We start from the raw sequence: 19,988 nt of genomic DNA on the forward strand, positions 1-19,988 counted from the left end.
GGAGGAGGTTCATCTACAATACTCTGCAGACACATGTGGCCTCTTCATGGAGGTTTTAGATGTTGTTTTGTGTGACACGCCGCCTTGTACACTCCTGCAGGTCTCAGTGTGATATAACTCAATAGATGTTCCACTTTGAAACGCCCTCCGTCGGCTCGGTTCTCTCGGACTCGCTCCTGTGAGATGGGCTTCACTTTTGCAGCAAAACCGTGTGCTGTTCTCGCATCGGCTGCAGCAGGCCTGAGTGTGTCGCCGCTGTTCATTTTAATGTTTGAAGAGCAGCTTCCAGGAAGCTGAATTGAGTGCCCACAAAACCACGTCGCCTGCAGCGCTGTGTAGAGTGTCTCTCCTCAGGACTGTGAGCGATGATGTTGCCTAGTTTGATATTTTACCCTTGGAACAAGCCTGTCATCAGTCGACATTGTGCACAAACAAAAAAACAACTAAGCCAGTGGCCTTACTTAGGAAGCGGTTGTCTTAGAAATTTAATCTTTTCCCCATTTTTTACCCAACACCCTCCTCTAATCAGGTTTCAATTGACTGCCATTGAAGGACGAGCCTGTCCTCAGACACATACTGTATGTAGGTCCGAACCCAGTCAGACAGCATTTAAGGCCCACTCAGTCTTCCTCCCAATATCTTGGAGAGCTCAGGGCCAAATGATTTAATCTTCATTCAGCTAATTTAGTCTGGATTTAAGCTGCCGTGTTGTCGAAGTGCAGAGTGATGGAGTCTGAAAACAGGATGAGGGTAAGGGGGGTAAGGCAGCGAAGGGGGAAGAACGGAAGGAAGGAGAGAGGGAGGAAAACAGAGCAGGGGCGAGATAAAGATAGAGTGATGGAAGGAGAGAGACAGAGAGGAGGAGGAGGCTGAAGATGATGATGATCCATCCTGACCCTAGTGAATGCTGTCATGTTCCTCCCTCTAGGTAATCTCTCTCACTCACTCGCTCTTTTGCATGTGAAAATGCTCTCCTGACAGTTGCATATCAGATAAATTTTCTCTCTTTTTCCCCCGTCTTCTATTCAGGCCCCTCCACCCTCCCCTTTTTTCTCACCAAATAAACAACAGTCTTCACTTTGAAGTTGTCTGTTTGTGTCAGTTTGGCTCGGGGCGAGAGTCGGCCTCTCTCCGTCTTTTCCGTCTCGGCGTTGCACGGTGTGAGAGCATCGCTTGGTTACTTCCACTTACCCTGACTGGACAACACGAGAAGGAAATCAGAGACGGAATAATAATATGACAGAAGAGCCGCATTAATTATTAACATAATTATGATTTTTGAAAATGATTATTATTTCCACTATATCACACAAACTAATTCCCACTAATTCTCATCAAGATTGTGGTCCACAGTAAACAAACACCTTCAGAGGCACCACCTCACCACTTGGGGCTGATAGTGAGTCAGGTCTTTCCTCCCCCTGTTATAGTTACTGTATCTATTCCTTGGAGACTTTATATCTCACTTAGGGCCAATGTGGCCTGTGATGTTCTGACTGCAGCCCTGTATGACTGAACTGGTGACAGGATCACACCACCACACAGTATAGATGTGATAATGAGTGACAGTATAGACACAGCAGTGTGAAGCCGTCACTGCATGTACAGGGAAAAAGCCCGACCTGCAGTCTTTGAAAATACCTGCCCCGGCTGTCAATCACGCTACGTTGCCTTATGATCAAATGAGGGATTAATTGGAGGCAGTATTGTGAGGGGATAGATGGAGAGATGGAGTTATATAATAAATTATGTTTTCATCTATTTTTGTTTTTAATTTTTTATTAGTCCTGTCACGAGCTGCTGCTCAGTGTCACATCATAATTCAAATGATGGGAAAAATGATAAATCTCAAACACCAGGATTTCAATAGTCTGCATGACTAGCATTTCAGGAAAACTATTTTGACTTGATGATAAACTAGTGTCGAAATTATTGCAGATAATATGGAAAACATTTGGAAAGAGAAGTTATTGACAGGTTACTGACTGGCTGTTAGAGTATCTCTGTACAGAAACTCTATATTCTCACGTGTATTCAGGGGTTACAGTCAGTATTTGTTTTGATTGTGATTTAAACAGATCCTGCATGCATTTTAAATTTAAAGTGGGCAGTAAAATAATACCAAAATTTAACCCGAGGGCTCATTTGAAAGTCACACCTGAAACTCTACGAGACCTGTGATCCCAGGGTGCATTGCTGCAGAATCTCAAGTCCCTGAAGTTTTATTAGCAATGTTTTTACTCAACACATGTGTCTTTGGAGAGACACGCAGGGGAAATAAGTGATACATATAACAATAGCTGCAGCTAACGATTGTTTTCATCATCAGCTCATACTCGGAACGCTTTCTTCTTTTAGAGACCTCGGTTTTTTATATATAAATCTATTTTTATATAGTTTTAATGTAACACCCTTATCTCTGCTTCAAAATATGGTTTGGCCTTTTTGACAAGGTAACCAGTAACCAAATAACATCAAATGTCTGTAAATGTTGCTTAAGCTGTTCTTGTTAACCATTCAACTGACGACAAATACTTTATTGTTATTTCCCTTGATCCTAAACATTCACGAGGTCATCCTTTCAGAAACCATTTTTTTGCAATGGCCGTGACTCAGCACTTTTTGTTCAACAATGAAAGTTTTGTCTATCTACTTGAAAACATTTTTTCCCAGCAGTCCAGTCCAAATCTGTCTCTTGTTAGAAACCTGCGGCGTGTCCTGAAGAGGAGATTTAACCAGTGTCAACCGCGGACAGTAAAATAGCTCATGTCATTTATACTCCAAGCAAAGGCAAAGACATCCACATGTTAAACTATTTGTGTCCTCAATTTGAAAAGGAAATAAAAAATGTTAACTAAAATGGGAGGAAAAAATACGTCTTGGCAACTTTTTGTTAATTTCTGGAGTATTTTAAGACAGAAAATAACTAAGGAAGTGGGTCAAAAAACTGGAAGTCTTTATCTAGAAAGTGTGTTTTACTCCTTGAAGATAATATACTTTTTATGTTTTGTTTTGTTTTGTTTGTTTGTTTGTTTTTTTCAAAATCGCTGTTTGTTTTTTTTTTACTATAGTTATACATTGTACCTTCAGGTACATTTATTTTCCAGTTTTGAAGTCGTTAGATTTCCCTGTCTGTCTACTGTGTTTCTCCATCTTCCCCTTCTCTCCCTCTCATACGCTCATGCATAAGTAAGCACATTTACTCTGTCTATCTCCCTCTCTCTCCCCTCTACCTCCTACCTCTGCTTTTGCATGGTGGCTGGCTGTTTAGAGGCACTATGCATATGTATGGGCGGGACGGTGGATCGTGACGGGATCTGACATGTGGGGACAAGATCAAAGCACTCCATCTGATCCCATAAAAACACACGCAAACCCTCCTCTCATCCTTACAAAACCCCCAATGATAGTCAACTCTGCCAGCTATGACTCCTCCATCTTCTCTCCTCTCCTCTCCTCTCCTCCTTTTTTTTCTCTCTCTATCCCAGCATCCTGTGTGCCCACGTCAAGGCCTGCCTGCCTGCCTGGCTTTGCGATTACGCCCTGTGATAAACAATGGCCCGTTTAGCTCATAAAGCAGGAGTGTTGTGCATAATGTTTACAATAAAAGATAGCATCTCTTCACTCATCTTATTTACCTCTCCCACGACGGCCCGGGCGACGAGCAGTTCTATAAATACCTCATGGGAGAAGGAAAGAGAAGGAAATACTGATGCAAACTTACATCTGTTTGGAGGAATAAATAAATACTCTGCCGTGTCGGGTGATGAGAACGAGGGCAAAGTGGGTGATGTTTAAATATTTCAGCGCAGACCGGGGTCATAAAGTCGCATTTCGAAGCCGCATCCTTGCGACTGAGCTTAAAAATGTACTTTAGGTAGCTTAGGGGTAAATTTATATTACATTTAAATGAATCTCTACGAAACTTATAGAATAAAATGGACACACTTCTCCCTCCGTCCGTCCTCTCCAGCACTGTCTTTAAATCCATCCTTTTCCACTTTTCCCTCCCTCCCTTTCTCCCTTACACCATCTCATTCTCTTTCGCAACCCCCACCCCTTCCCAGTAAAGAAGATGTATGAGTTTGAATTATTGATTCAGACACATGCTACATGCTGCTTGGAGTCATTATTTGTTCAGGTGAGTGTCATGCTGCTCGCTATGAAACAGATACCACAGGGATTAAGCGACACAATCAGGACTTAAAGACAGCTGCCCTCCCTAAAATAACATGGCCCTCGCTGCAAGACGAATGCTCCCCAAAACCCGACTTCATTTGTTTATGACTTGCACATTAGTCATTCTGTGCCTAAATTATAGCGCTGGGGTAAAGATTAATTCAAGCACAGGCTTTTTTTTCTATTGTTTCTGCTTCAGTGTTTCTGTTGAAGCCCTAATAAGAGAGCAGCTGACTACTGTATAGATGCGAGCTTCCTATACATAGATAAAAAAAAAACACGACCATTCTGTTCTATATAGAAAGGACACATGTCGCGTTTTGATCCACATATACTTTTTTTTATTTTCTTGGGAAACATTTGTGAGCATTATGAGCAAAAATGAATCCACACAAACACCTAGTGCTTTTAGCCCATTATCACTTTGATTTCAGTGATATGAACATAAATGACTGAAAAATTAAACTCTGACATAGGAACAGTAACAGAGAGCTACGAGGGCGAAACACTGCTAACTGTTCATTTAGCCCTGGCTAAGTGGTCAGGGAGGCTGGACAGGTGAACTCCATTTTCCCCCTTTGGCCTTGTGGTGTATATATGCGTGTGTGCCTGTGTGCAGGTCACGCTGTTTGTGTGTGTGTGTCTGCACGTGTGTATTTGTGTGGACTGTTACAGAATTTCTCTAGTCCTCTGGGCCGTGGTGCAAAGCAGAGAATAAATGGTGGAGGTGGCAGGCCAGGACAGAAAAATCAATGCCTGCTTATACAGACATGACACACCAGCAGCCGACTGCATTCTTTGTGTGTGTGTGTGTGTGTGTGTGTGTGTGTGTGTTACAGGCTTTCCCTAAATGCCAGTGACTCATGTTGATAATAACAGACTCGCCCACACAGCCCTGTGCTCCGTGGCTGTGAGTGTGAGTACCCAGCAGCCCCCATTTCCTTTCTCACAGGGTAGATTTTCTAGCATTTTATGTCAGCTTTGGGATCAGTAAATAACTGTACGTTTTTTTGCCCCTCTTCTCCTCCCGCTCCTCCTCCTCCCCCTCTTTTTTATCCTGCTTTACTTCCTCTCCGCCTCTCTTCTGCTCCTGCAGGAAGTTTGAATGCAAGTTGTGCGACCGCTCCTTCAGTGAAAAGTGGGCCCTGAACAACCACATGAAACTGCACAACGGGGAGAAACCGTACAAGTGTGCCTGGCCGTCCTGCCACTACTCCTTCCTCAACCTGTCGGCCATGAAGGACCACTACAGGACACACACTGGTGAGACACTCAGATGCTAGCCACCTCCACTGCGACCCATTTACTGCTCTGAGCCTACACCAACATACTGACTTGGAAGTAGAAAAAATTCAGTTCAATTCCTTTTTTTTTTTTTTTTTTTAACATTCACAGTTGTTTATGAGTGGAGGACAACAAGTTATTTGTCTAGAAACACCACATTTGGACAAGACCAGTTTTGCTTTTTTCATTTCTGAAGAGACGCACAGCATCTAACAAAACAGTGTTGGTGTGGTAACTGTGAAAATCTCACATTAATTATGAATCTTCACAGCTTTGTTTGAAATAAATATACACACGTTTTTTGGCTGGGGGCGGCCATGACTTGTCCATCTGTACTGATTTTTCAACATCCACAGAAAGTCAAGAACTAGTTCTTGGCACTTTTTGCAGCCAGGCTGTCTTTTCGAGTGGTTAAAACCCTTTACCTCCAAAAAAGACCATCACTGTTGTGTGAAATCAGCCAAAACAAATCTTTAGGAGTCGTTAAGTTGCAAAAAGGAAGAAAACTTTTTTGAATTCCATGTTTGTTTTTTCACTTGAAGTCTTAGTGTGGTGATTATTTGCGTGTATTTTAGGACATCCATCTGGTCGGTAGTTCTTGCTCATCAAGTGTCCATTAATATGACTCTCAGCCACAAAAACAACAGCAGTTTTAATTATTATGGTATATATTTTAAATTATTTCAACATGAATCTAGATAATTACTGCAGCCAAAGTGTCGTCTTTGCCCCCTGACACCGCTGCACTCACAGAGAACCTGAATAACAGCTGTTAGGATAAAATAAGAAATGTAAATTTTATCATTTGAATCTCGCTCTTAACATCTGTAATTTATGTACATACAGCAGTGTCTACAGCATATATACAGTGGCTTTGTATTTACAGCCTTCCCCTCTCACTCCTCTAAGTGCAGAACACTCGGACTTCTTTTGAGTTGTGGCGGTGTTTTTCATTTTCATTCCATCTTCCTTTCTAAAAACTTTGCGCAGACAGATGGTTCGGCGGGCGGTGGGAGGACTCTGTCTTGAATAATAGCCCCTCGATAGGAACCCAAGTCAGCCTCTTTGAAAGTGTCTTTATGCTGCAGCCCAGCAGTTTCCCTTCGGCCTCAGTAATGTCCCACACACACTGCTCCTTGATGCCCTTTTAAGTCCATGACAGGAGCAGCAGCAGCCAGTGGCCTGACAGTCTGACTGAGCGCTTGCAGGAGAGCCCTCCATCAGTCACGGGTGCCTGCTGTGTGTGTGTGTGTGCGTGCGTGGGTACGAGACGTTCTGGATGTTATTTAAAACGTGTTTTAACAGTGATGTAACGTCAAGAACCTCTGACATAATTAGACCTTTTATTTTCATTTGTTTTCTAGCGTTCATCATTTCCCATCAGGCGACTGGCATCGGCCTGTCACCTAACTGTCACAGGGAGAGGCGTGAGGTGGTGGAGAGAGAGAGAGAGAGAGATTGTGTGTGTGTGTGTGTCCTCTGTCATTATAGGGAAATTGAACGTGTAACCACGTGTGTGTGTTTGTGTTCAAGGGTATAAATGATTAACAGGATAAAGATGCAGTTCCAAAAATAAAGGTCTGGTCCAGACTAAGTTTCATTATTAACATTTAAAGTTACAATACAAAATATAAAACATTCTGTAATTTGCAGTATGCAAATTCACCCATAGAAGCCACTAAATCCCAAAACCGGATACCTTAAAACATTGGTTTTAATTTTTTGTCACCCTCAATTTAAGTTTTTTTCACCTTCACTCACTCTTTATGTGGTTAGTTAACAGTCAATGATCTGATTAGTCATGTTCCTAATAGAAAAAGTTTGATATTTTTGTTTTAGACCCAGTGACGGTTTTATGGCATCTTTTCAGATTTTCCTGAAAAAATCCAGTTCCAAATCTTCCTCATTGTCAATGCAAATTGTATGTGAACCACGTTGGAAAGTTGACAGAAACGTACCATCTGTGTATTTTGCGTCGCTCCTACAACAACATTCTGCCAAAAAAAAAACAATTTCTGTGACCGAGGAGTCTCAAGAAAAACCGTCCAGTTTCATCATCCCCTGGTCGGACTCTGTGACACGCAGATCATTCTTTTCCCCTGGAAAGAAAAAAAAAAGTTTACACCTTTGCTCTGTGTCCTCTGCCTCTAACGGGATCCATTGTTCCTCTGTGATTTGTGTGTTTTTTATGTTAATCACACATAAGTCGTGTCTGAGGGAGGCAGAGGAGGGCAGGACGGGGTTGGGGGGCGTGGGGGGATTCAGTGGTCGTCAGCCGCCAGGGTCATTTGTAACGGCTGATGAATGAGCGACTCCAACAAATAAATAAATAAGTGCGCCGCATTTGACCCACCCAGCTTTTCCCAGGCTCCCGGTCGTGGTGGAGAAGGGTGGGGGCGAGTGTGCGAGTGTGGGATTGAACACAGCGACAAGGCCACAATTGATTTCCTCATTGCTTCAGTTTGTCGCTTAATCTGGCGATATGCTGATAAATCCTCGCACTTTGTCAATTAATTTCCCTGAAAAATGAGACCCAAAATGGCGAGCACATCAATACAGCGGCGGATTCGGTGTCAAAAATTAAGCGGTAAAATTAATTGCCCTCCCATCCGCTCCTGCTAAAACATAACTAATGAGGGAGGCAATTATAGCCGCATGCAGACTCCTCGGAGGTTATTTAAAACACACATACACACACGCACGAGCACATACGTGCGCTGTATGGAGTGTATGTTCACACACTTTAGAAAAAGGGGTTATATATTTTGACTTCAAAGTTCATCCTTTCTCTCAGTAAAACCTTTGTTTAATTGCAGCCAGCAGCAGAGGTTGGGATGCAGCTTTGAAAAAAAAAAAGGTAGAAAATCTATTTCCAATCATTTAAAAAATCAGAAAGTTGAAGAGCTTTATTGCATTTGCAGGAATTGTTGATTTGGTGCATTTTCACATCTGGTGCACAACTCTGGAACTTCAGCCTCAGAGTCAGGGGTTGATTTAAGGTCAGAAGGTCGAGGCTGTAAAGGATAAAGATCAGATTATAGGGATTGGATTATTTCCTGTTTAGATAAAAAGGGAACTGGCCTTCAGCCAAGCACATCCTCCTGACAGCAGCATGTCACTCTGGTACTATCGCTACCTTGACATCCCCCTGTAGGTCCTCAGAGAGCCCACCACCACCACCACGGAACAACAGATAAATAGCACACATGTAATTTATCGCCAGCGTTTCCTCCTCAAGAATAATTGTGGCGACCGCAGCTGGGCGCAGGGATCGATGGCTATGGATTTTTCTGTGGTGGGGTCTTGTAGCTTTGGGTGTAATGAGAGAGAGGGAGGAGAGGGAGGGAACAGAGTAGAGAGGAATAACTGGTTGCTTTTTTCATGTGCAGAAAGGTCTGACCAGGTGCTTAGTAACCCACATAGAGTACAGAGAGTTAAAGTGGGCTTTTTTAAGCCATGAAGGTCTTTTTATTTCTTGAAGACCGAAAAAAGAGACTTTTAGGAAATAGACATCACATATCCAAGGGAAAACCCACATATATATATACATATATACATACATATATATATATATATATATATATATATAGTTTGTTAGTTTACCTGAACCTTTATTTAGAAGAACTTCAATTGTTATTACTGACCAGCTTCATTTTACTAGTTAAATAAGGTCATGAAATTATTTGTGCAACACTCTCCAAAAAGTTGAGATAGAGGCAAATTTACCTTTAAAAAATATTTACACTTTTTTTTCATCCTTTAGGAACTGATGCTGCTATTGGGGACAGTTTTAATGTTTGCTATTTTGGTCTGGTTCTCTTAGTCATAACACTAACATACAGGAGGAGGAAGTTTTAACCTTTTTTTTCTTAAATAAAAGCTCAATTTAGAAAACACCTCTTGATATCAGTATTTATGTATTTTGATGTAGTTTTTAAACCTTTTTGCATATTTTATTGATGCATCTGTTTTCTTCATTAATTTTAAAATGTGGATTCAATGCCTTAGTTTTACAGAGGAAATGTGATCACAAGTTAGGATTGGTTATTAACCATAAATTATTTATTCCTGTTAACGTGAACTGTATGGAAGTGTGAAAAACCCCAAACTTCCCTTTTGCGCTTTTGCTGTTTTTCTTTTCCTCTTGTTTTGTATAGAGACGGAAAGACGATGTTTAATGTGACGTCTTATCCTTTGCATTCTACTGCTTTTAATTCAATGTCCTAATCTGTAAACAACAGACACAGCTACCAGACCAGTGTACACTAACAGTTAGAGATAGAACTTTAAAAAACGCATTTACCGTTGTTTACTAATGCATTAGTGCAGTCAAACAATATATACTGTATATGTATACAATATTTATATATGTATATTTATGCCTATATTTACATATACATGTTTATATGTTCTATATGTTCTATATAACTGCAGTCAGACGCAGTTCATTTGCCCTGGAAAACATTTTCCCTTTGTAGCAGATTCTGCAACACAGATTCCATGAAAATCCGACTGTTCAAACAGCAATAGTAATGGGGGGATAATATTAATTATATGCAGAGATTGTTTTTTTTTTTTTTTAAAGGCCATGCGCACTGGGACCTGAGAGAGAACTTGTATGAACTGGCAAATGTACCTTTTTAGGGGTTGTTTTTCTTCCTTCTAAGTGGCACTGCATTAAAACTCTTCTCACAGTGGAGTGGCTTTAAGTGGGTACAACAGAGGGAAAACTTGAGTCTGTTTTTGTCTCTGCGGACTCGGTGAAAGCTGCTATCTGTGCAAAAGAGGAGCAGAGCACCAGCGAGGCCCAGCTGGAAGAGTCACCCAAATGTGTTATGGGTGTGTGGGGCTGAGAGCTGGAGTTCAACAACATCAGCATTGTGATGAATATTTAAGTCGATGGTGATCTCTGCCGCTCCACTGTGCGACACCCACAGAGTTTCCATCAATGTGCCGCTGCACAATATGGACACGGAGCAGCACCGCCACATGTAGCACGGTGTGCACGTGATGGTGTCCGTGTCCTCCGTCAGTGTGTGTGTGCATTTGCATATACTGTATGTCTCTGTCCATATGAAAAATGGTTGCGCACATGCATATGTTACCCTGCGTGGCTTTTATCACAAACATCGCAGTTTATGTGTGTGAAATGGCAGAGAGAAGGAAAGAAAGGAAGATGGAGAGAGGTAGACAATTCAAAGGGAGGCAGAGAGAGAGAGAGAAAGTGGGGACACCGTGCTGTTAATGACAGAGCCAGATGCAGGAGAGAGGAGTGTAAAAAAGCTCTCCACACTCCCCATCTGGAAGGCATCGCCCCTAAATGAAGTTGTACAAAACCATCCCATTGATAATAAAGCTAATTTTTATGGCTCTGACAAGTATGTAATTATGTTCAGCGGTGCTTTTCAGATTTTATCACAGTCAATAAACCACACTGGCAATTTCCCGTCCCCTATTTGACATATTTACACGGATCCATCTGATTGGAGGAATTAGTTAGCTGTGAGAGCGCTGATGGATATACACTAGTGATCTGTGACTTCTGCTCGGCTCATCTGTTAGCCAACAAGAGCCACTGCTCATCTGTTCACTCTGTCTTTTCCTTTTTTTTTTTTTCGCTTTCCGTCGCTCTCTCTCCATCTCCCACTTCACACTTCCCTCGTTAGTCAACGACTCCAAATCTCTCCCGTCTATATTTTTACATGAGCGCTCAGATTTTCTGTTCAGTTGCATTTCAACATTTGCTCAGTTTAAAAAAATCATCGTATTTTTCTTCCCTAGCAACATACTTTTTATCTGCATGGATTTGTACTTGTACTTTAAGAAGTTTGAGAGGAACTAGTTCAAAGATTAGGATTCAAAATTAAAGCAATCTTTTTGTATTTTACCCCATGATACAGTATTTGTATAAACATATAGATCATGTTGGTATGACAGATGATGAGCTTTACATTAATTAACCTTACAAGACATTACATTAATTCATGTTAATTCATTCATGATTAGGTGGAAGTTAACATTAGTCATAACTTATCAGATACATTTTAACCAACCAGGACCATTTTAAACAAAATATTAATTTAGACTTCTATATGGTTTACTCTACATGTAATTTTTTGTGTTAAAAAAAAGGAAATGATAAAAAATAAAACTTATTTAAAGATTTGCAGAACAACATTTTAGTGAAATATTTTCTTAGTTTATTTAGCAGAATTTATTTAGCAAAATCAAAAACAAGAAGAAAGAAAGAAGCAGTCCTTGTTTTTGTCTGTTCAATGCAAGTACAATAAAGAGCATAGTGTTATTTTCCAAAATCTCAGAATTATTTTTTATTTTTTTTAATTTTTAGGTCATTTTCTAATTAGGGTTTATCCTGAGTTTTATTTGGTAAAAATATGTGATAGAAAGTTTAGACTAAAGTAATGTTAAAACCCGTTTCACTGAATGTTGCTAAATTCTACACACTGTACCTTCAAGTGAGCCACTGGTTTTAGAAGGAAAAGCAGGAAACAACAATATTTCAACAGTCAAAATTCAAGACTTTCTCGATTTATTTATCTTTTTCAGCAGATAATATACATTTTTAAGTACTTTATCAGCAGAATTAATATCAAATACCACATCTTAATGTTTTGACTAGTTCATGAATTTTGAAAAGGAAAAAAATGTTCTTTGTAAATCATGTCATCTTTCCTTCTGTCGCTGCAGGAGAGAAGTCTTATCTGTGTGACCTGTGTGGATTCGCAGGAGGAACCAAACACGCCCTCACCAAACACAGACGTCAGCACACAGGTAAACAACAACAACAACACACACTCATGCACTGTAACAGCTACATTTGTTACCCTCTTTACTGTTTTACTTATACCCGAATACATAAACACACACACACACACACACACACACACACACGTACACAGACAGGCACCTCAGTGTGACGTGCTGCTGTCAGTGATGGGCATGTGTACCAAAATGGATGAGTGAATCTGAGATTTTTAATTTCAGTTATCACTTCACACGTCGCCCTGTCGCTCAGGGAAATTGCATTTTTCAGATAGACTGTCAATAACGAGCTTTTTTGTCGAAATTGGGACAGTGAAACAAACAGTGTTCTTAACCGTTGTCTGGCAGGGACCCAAGGATCAAGAGACCTGTTATAAATATTCATTCGTTCTGTCTTTTCATTATTCATTTTGTTTGCTCCCGGGGTTTCTCTGCCATTCTGCACAAAACCTCTAATTTTTGTCCTTCTCTCCTGTGTTGACATCTGTCAATTTCCCTGATTTAGCTCCTCAGTGTTTTCAAATCTGCTGTCAGACAGCTGCACATGATGTGACCGCCCTGTCCGTCATCATGAGCTTGACCAATTTTGGTGATACAGATATTAAAAGGCTGTTCCGGATGACTGTCTGTCGTTTATTTTTCTGTAACAGAAAGGTTGGAACAATAAAACCTTACATTTGACATAATTAATAAATATTTACTTTATAAGACTTCCTACATTTACTATGGTAATCTTTGATAGATGACCAGGCCAACATAGTATATAATGAACGTTCTCATTTATTATGTGCTGTATGTGTTTTATCAGAAAGTCCTAAAAATCCTCATCTGTTCTGTAAATGAATCAAGAAAACCTGAGTTTTTCCAGTCTGATCCTGATCTGTCTGTAACGATCTCCACATTTCCGCCCCCCAGGAGAAAGGCCCTTCAAATGCAAGCTCTGCAACTTTGCCTCCACCACCCAGTCCCACCTTTCACGGCACAAGCGTGTTCACACAGGGGAGAAACCCTACCGCTGCCCCTGGTGCGACTACAGGTACTGGCTCATTGACTTGAGTGTGGATGGGGGCGCTGATGCTCCCCACACAATAGTGCTGATGATCAGGGTTTAATCGAAGGGGTCGAGTGTGTGTGTGTGTGTGTGTGTGTGTGTGTGTATGTAGTGAGATAGCAGGTGGCGTGTTCGCTAAACTAAAGGCAAGGAGGGATGATTCTTTCTTTTTTTTTCTTTTCTTTCTCTGGGTGTAAGACAGAGAAAGAGAGATGGGTGAGTGGGTGAGGAAGAGTAAGGTGGACAGGTCTAATCTCCACAACATGGCTCCATCTCATCACTCTGCCATCATCAGCAGGCCTAGCTAGATACACACACACATACACACACAATATCATTGTCACTGGCAGGTCCCTGTCATTAAAACACCATCATACCACATCAGTAATTACACAGGAAATTGTCAGTGAAATTGAAAAAGTTTTGGCTGGCGTTGCACATCTTCATCTCTCTATCTCTCCCCCTCACCCTCCCTCCCTCTCTCTCTCTCTCCCTATCATCATGTTCTTCCTCGTCAGGTACTGGCAGAAGAGTGTAAAACGGAATGATCTCAAACCCATCATTGGTTTTAGATGAACTCCTCATTCATCCTGTTTTATTTCCTCCTTTGTGACAGTGTCATCTGAGTACATTTCCACGGCTGTGCTGCTGCAGTGATGTGCTTTACTCACAGCTCTCACATACATGCAGCCCATCACTAGGAAAAAAAACATTAGGGGATAATATTTTCATTTAAGGGATGTGTTTTATATATATTATTGAAACTTATTGACAACCAAAATATTGTTCAACCCAAAAGGGTTTATCTAGGGTTGATCAGATGCCAAATGTTTTTTTTTTTTTCGTGGTAAAGGAGAACCATGGTAAAACTGGAGTGTTTTATGTATATATTATTATTATTATTGCAGTAAATAATCTTTTTTTATAATATGATTGAGAAACAGTAGACTGACAGGCGCTGCAGGACCATCAAAAGTTGTAACATACTTAATTTATTTAGTTGTAAGATTTTGTAAATCCACACGCTGGCGTCATGTTGTTGAGAGCAGAACTTCTACTATAAACCAAACCAAAAGTCTGGCTTTGATTCTTGGAGCTGTTCACAGTTGTTGGATCGTTGATTCGTGCTCTGACTGAACATATCCACTCTAATGAACTCTGTTAGGAGGAAAGGACATCAGAGAGAGCGACTGTTGCATGATGAAATGCTACAGCACTAAATATGAAAAATACAGTTAACAATAGGAATCGTTTTTTTTTTTTTTCTTTCTTTAACTTGAGGGCAATTTCTGGTCTCATGTGAAACCAGCAAACTGTACAAAAAGCCTTATCAGAAAGATACTGTACCGTGAATAAGCCAAATGGTCCTGGCCCCATTGTTAAAGCCTTGGTACTTAATGATCATTACAGATAGCACCAAATGAAACAGTAAATTAGAAGCCCAATTAACATTTTGGAGGCCAGAGGGGTTGTGGGGGGGTTCAGAGGGGAGGGATTAGGTTGCGTGGAGCAGCAGGGAGGTTGGGGAAATGCCCCGCTGGCTTACTAATGTGGGGAATTGAATGTGGGGCCCCAGACGGCCTTAAGGGGCCTCACCTCGGCCCTCTGTTCTTATGCCCTGGATCCACGTTCAGATCCTCGATTTCCCTGGTGGTTTGACGAAGATGATTTAGCACATTTGACCTTTTAGTAAGGATCTGGACTATGAGTAATAAATATGCTGCATGTGTAAAGACCTATTAAAGTCTGAGTGGAGTGATTCACAGTTCTTGGTTGTAGAGGTGAGTTGGTCTATGCTGTTAAAATGGCACATTATAAATGTGGTTGTTGAGACTGTTGGTATCTTATTGCTACAGTGTTATCACCACGAAGGCTCCTTCACAGATGCATTTAAATGAGCAAAGAGTGAGGGATCCATCAAATGCCACTCACTTCCTTTTGAGACACAGATAATAGTGAAGTGTAATTATAGCCGGAAAAGGTGGTAAAACATATTCTAATGATATTGCACAGGGCATCGTGGACTGTCAATTAACGTCGTCTATTTGCCTATTCTTTGCTATTTATGCACGCTGCAAAACTTCACTCTTAAAGGAGTCATTTGTATTGTTCACAATAAGAAATTCTTTATCTCCTTCGAGTCACGGTGGCATCTTAAACAGTCTAATTGATATGTAACCTCTGACGCCTGCCATGCTGGCCTCTTCCTGGGGTAGTGTTGTTTATTCAGTGCAGCCGCATTCCTGGTTTCAATCTCGCTGTTGAAGCAGCGGTGGCTTTGAGGATGACGTCCTAACTGTCAAAGCCGAGAAGGTGCGTGACCTTGTAAAGTGAAGGGACAGTAGTGGGAGGAGGAGAAGGGGAGTTGTTAATGATGATAGTAGTTTCTCTCTCAGAGTGAGAGCCAAATTGAGTCAATGATCCAAATACAGCTCCTCTCAACTCTTAACACGCACAAAGAAATGCATTTAAATCTCCTCTAACAAAGTGCCTCTCAATTACACCTTTCCCATTACCATACACTCATTGAGAATAGGAATATGGAAATAGAGAGGATGGGGTGAGACAGAATGAGGCAGAGAAGGGCTGATGTATCCATCGAGCACCAGTTTGGTTGATTCCCTTGTTGAGCGTGTGGATGGGGGAGGAAGTTGAAACAGTGTTGGACTAATTAATACGGTGTACAGTAGGAGAACTGGTGTGGGCTTTCACTGACTGTGACACCTGCTGACTCCTAAACGCACGTTGTGTTGTTTTAATATGACAATTATGCCATTACCATATCTGAGAGATAGCGTGGTCCCCCCTAGGAATCCACCCGCGCTCTCTTTACAACCTTTTAGCTCTGCTTCAAATTCGATCTTTTTATGTCTCTGCTATGGAATAAGAAATCACTTCACTTCTGGTAATAAATGCATTTTAGCAGCTTAATTTGCGTTAATTTGTGAGCTTGTGACAGCTGAAAATTTTAAGTCTGTCTTTTTGTCACTAAGCAGAGGAAACAGTCAACAGATGTGGCCATGATGCGTTTGTCTGCGTGTTAGCATTTGTTCTGAAGATTGCTGACAGCAGCAGAATGTTGGTTAAATGTTTCAAAGTATCTGTCAAAGTAAAATGTAGTTGCATGTTTATTCTTCATCGAGTCTAATTTTAAAAGAGGTATCTAACTGTTCTGAAAGAAGGAAAAAAAAACCCCTCTGATTTCCATGATTGTATTGAAATGCTCTCCTTGGCACTTGATATTAGTTCTTATGTATTTATACATATATATGTACATATGTATTAATATATATAAATTATTTTAATATATATTATATTAAATATATATAATATATATAATGTGTTTGGAAACACTATGGTTTTCCAGTGAACTACATTAACAATGGAGGAAGACAGTTGGACAAAGGAAACCATACCATTGTTGTTACCATTGTTAAATCCAAGTGCAACAGCAATGACAACTCCTTGGGTTTATGAGACACACACTAGGCAGAGGAGCTGAGGGATTCATTTGTTTTGGGTTGAGAACCTCTATGTTTGCCATTTTACTTTTTGTAAATAAATTACAAACACATTTGGTTTCTCCACACTTTATTCTGTACCGTACCGTACGTATGAGTTTGATCTCAAGAAATGTACCGAACCGAGGCTTTAGCCTACCATAACACTATAAACATCTCCTCATCCTTCACTGATCAAACTGTCACCTTCTAACTCTGTAGCATTTCCCCTTTTGTAAATGGGCTACAGCACATGTCATTTCCCTTTGTTGTGAATCAAACCTTAAGCATTGTGGAGAGCCCTCGTTCTTCAACCCTGGCTTCTCCTCGTGTACTTTGTACAAGCGTTAACACAACACAGTAAGGGCCTCTGTTTAGGCCCCAGTAGAGCCGGACTGGACCGTGGCCCCATGATGGAGTGAGGTGTCTGTGCAAAAGTGAAAACAAATTCTCTCCTTGGCTGCTGTGAGCTATGGCACTCTGAGGCTTTATTGTCCTGGCCAAGGTGATAAGGGAGAGTAATTGCGTATTATACTGTCCGAGAATGTCAGGTCCAAACTGAGCACGAGTGGCCCATCCATCAACACACCATGCTGTGTGTTTATGTGCATGTGTGTATGAAAGCTTGTTCTGTTCTCCCACACATGTCTAATGTGTGCTAAGGTGTGTGTGTGTGTGTGTGTGTATTGGTATCTGCATTTTTGTGTTTTTGATGGTTTATCAGAACTTAGTGAGTGTCTTTACAGAGTTAGATGTGAGTTTACGTCCGTGTGTGTGTGTGTGTGTGTGTGTACATTTTTTGTGTTAGTATTCATTCATATTCTTACTCCGACACGTGTGTGTATGTGTGTGTACATGTGCTTGTGTGTCCAGGGCAGGTTTAGATAGACCCTAGGAGCAGGTCAGGCAGCATCATTAATCAGCACAGGGTTTGTATGTGACTCTCTGAGTTGACATTACATCCTACCACTGCAGTAGCTCAATGCCTGACCTGCCCTGTCTGACCAACAGCCTCAAGCCACACAGACACGCACACACATGCAAAATAGAAAAAAAACTACAATACCACCCTTAATGAAAGAGAGGTTTTTTTTGTACTGCGCAGTTTTTTTTTTGTGTGTTTGTGTTAGGCCCAAAGGTTAAAAAAGCAGTTTACATTAGGGATGTCTGATATGAACCTTTTGCCAAAATATATAAGATATAAGTGATACAGATATATGCAGTCGTTTTCCACCAAAACTGCAGTACTCCACAAGCAATTCCAGCATATTGGGCAAAACCTGATCAGATTTTTATTACTGGAGAAAAAAAAATCAATACTGATTCTTACAGATCTTACATAAGGTAATATCAGACCGATATTAACGGACATCTCTAGTTTTTAAGGAAAGTCTTTATTATCAACATAAATTCACACACAAAAATGTTCTTTATGTAAACGTTTGTTCATCTTGGTTTGTGAAACCAGGCCAGGTTATGATTGGGGTGAGGGTTAAGATCAGGCATACATTTGTAATGGTTAAGGTTACAGTAAGGAGTTAGGGACTCCATTAGGTCTGTGTGATGTCCTCACGACTCGTGCTGTTTCCTATAGAAAAGTAAAGGAAACTCAGTTTCCTCTGAAATGTCATCAAGTAAATATACAAATATGAGGCTAAGTTGTAAAGGTCTGAAACAATGTGAGAATAATAAAAGAAACTTTAAAACATACTGTATGTCAATAACAACGTATTAAAAAAGAATTAGAAATAGACTCTGATTCAAAAGGTCACTTTCATGAAGCTTTAAATGAGTTTACCCTGTTTAATGGACCAGCAACAGCCACTAGTGTGTGTTGCTTGTGTTTGTGGGTGTCTTGTATTTCTGTTCTCTTGACTGTCATATTTTGATCTATGGCTTTTTTTAGTATCATTTTCAGAAAGAATGATGTCTCTTACCCCTGTTTGCTTTACTTCAGATCTAACTGTGCAGAGAATATCCGGAAGCACATTCTCCATACGGGAAAACACGAGGGAGTGAAGATGTACAACTGCCCCAAATGTAGCTATGCCACAAATTCTCCAATGGAGTTCCGCAACCATCTGAAGGAGAGTCACCCTGACATCGAGAACCCAGACCTTGCCTACCTACACGCAGGTACTGTGCCCTTCTTTTGCTTATGTTCAACAGGAATACCAGGTTTTGTCATTTAGTGGACAGAGGAGTCCACTTATTTGGCAGCTGACCTGGGGCTAACTTTGAATTCACCTCAGGGGCTGTGTTTGAAGTAGCTTGCTGCTCCTCAACCACTGAGCCCCTGGTCATGCGATTTAGTGTCATCATCAGATGTGAACTGTAGTGCTTAGTCGTCTAGAGCTTTTTCCCAAAAGGGTCATAGCCTGATGTCCAATATTCCAGAGAGGTCAGATCATGGAGAATTCTCCAGCACCTTTCTGTCACTGGATCAGATGTGACCATTAAATGCAGGGAGAGGCAACTCTCAGATTGCTGGTCTAGGTTTCCCTGCCAATCAGTCAGCACACAGAGACAGATGAAATCTGGGTCTGACTCTATTGCTTCCCTTTGTATGCCGGTGTTCTTCTTTTGTCCTTGAAGGCCACCAAATTCAATCGGCAGAGTGGCCGTCCTTCCGAGGAGCAGAGAGGACACCCTTTATCCTGTTATCCCTCTGACCTTACATAAAAGCAGAATAGTTGGGAGGGAGACACTTTGAGAAAGAGGCCAGGGCAGGGACGTTAGTGAAAAATGTCTGCGTCTCAGTGGTACTATTGAAATTGAATGAATCGGTGGCATGCCTTTGTGCTTACTCTGATTTCTCTTGAATTTCTGAAACAGGTCTTAAATCTGTTCCACAAATTCAAGGACCTGTTCTGTGCTTGATCTTCTTGACTTCCACCTCTTCACCTTCTGATGAAACCTTTTAACCTTTAACTACTCTTCTAAACACATTCCACCTTCATATTCTCCCTGCTCTCCTCTAACTAAAGCAGATTTTTATGCCATTTCTCACCCTTTGACCCTAAAGTATCCTTCACCTTGGTCGTCCCACGGTATAGCTGACTTTTGTTTGCAGAGGTCAACATCATAGTCTCTGTTTGTTCTATTATTATATTTGATGATTGTTGGGTGAAAATGTCTCTCCCAGACCTGTAGCACTGCATGTTTACTACTAAAGAGAAAAAAGACATTTT

General features: G+C 40.9%; 1 protein-coding gene across 1 annotated transcript in view; it reads left to right on the forward strand.

Moving 5' to 3' along the window:
- znf407 (zinc finger protein 407) overlaps positions 1 to 19,988 on the forward strand; it is a 136,136-nt gene that overhangs the window by 74,648 nt on the left and 41,500 nt on the right. Inside the window, exons 4-7 of the mRNA XM_017038216.2 lie at positions 5,276 to 5,442; positions 12,172 to 12,255; positions 13,162 to 13,282; positions 18,755 to 18,933. Of these exons, the coding sequence (XP_016893705.1) occupies positions 5,276 to 5,442; positions 12,172 to 12,255; positions 13,162 to 13,282; positions 18,755 to 18,933 (551 nt within the window). The remainder of the gene's footprint in view (positions 1 to 5,275; positions 5,443 to 12,171; positions 12,256 to 13,161; positions 13,283 to 18,754; positions 18,934 to 19,988) is intronic.

The sequence above is a fragment of the Cynoglossus semilaevis genome, chromosome 13, assembly GCF_000523025.1.
Source record: "Cynoglossus semilaevis isolate Cse_v1.0 chromosome 13, Cse_v1.0, whole genome shotgun sequence".
Lineage (NCBI taxonomy): Eukaryota > Metazoa > Chordata > Actinopteri > Pleuronectiformes > Cynoglossidae > Cynoglossus > Cynoglossus semilaevis.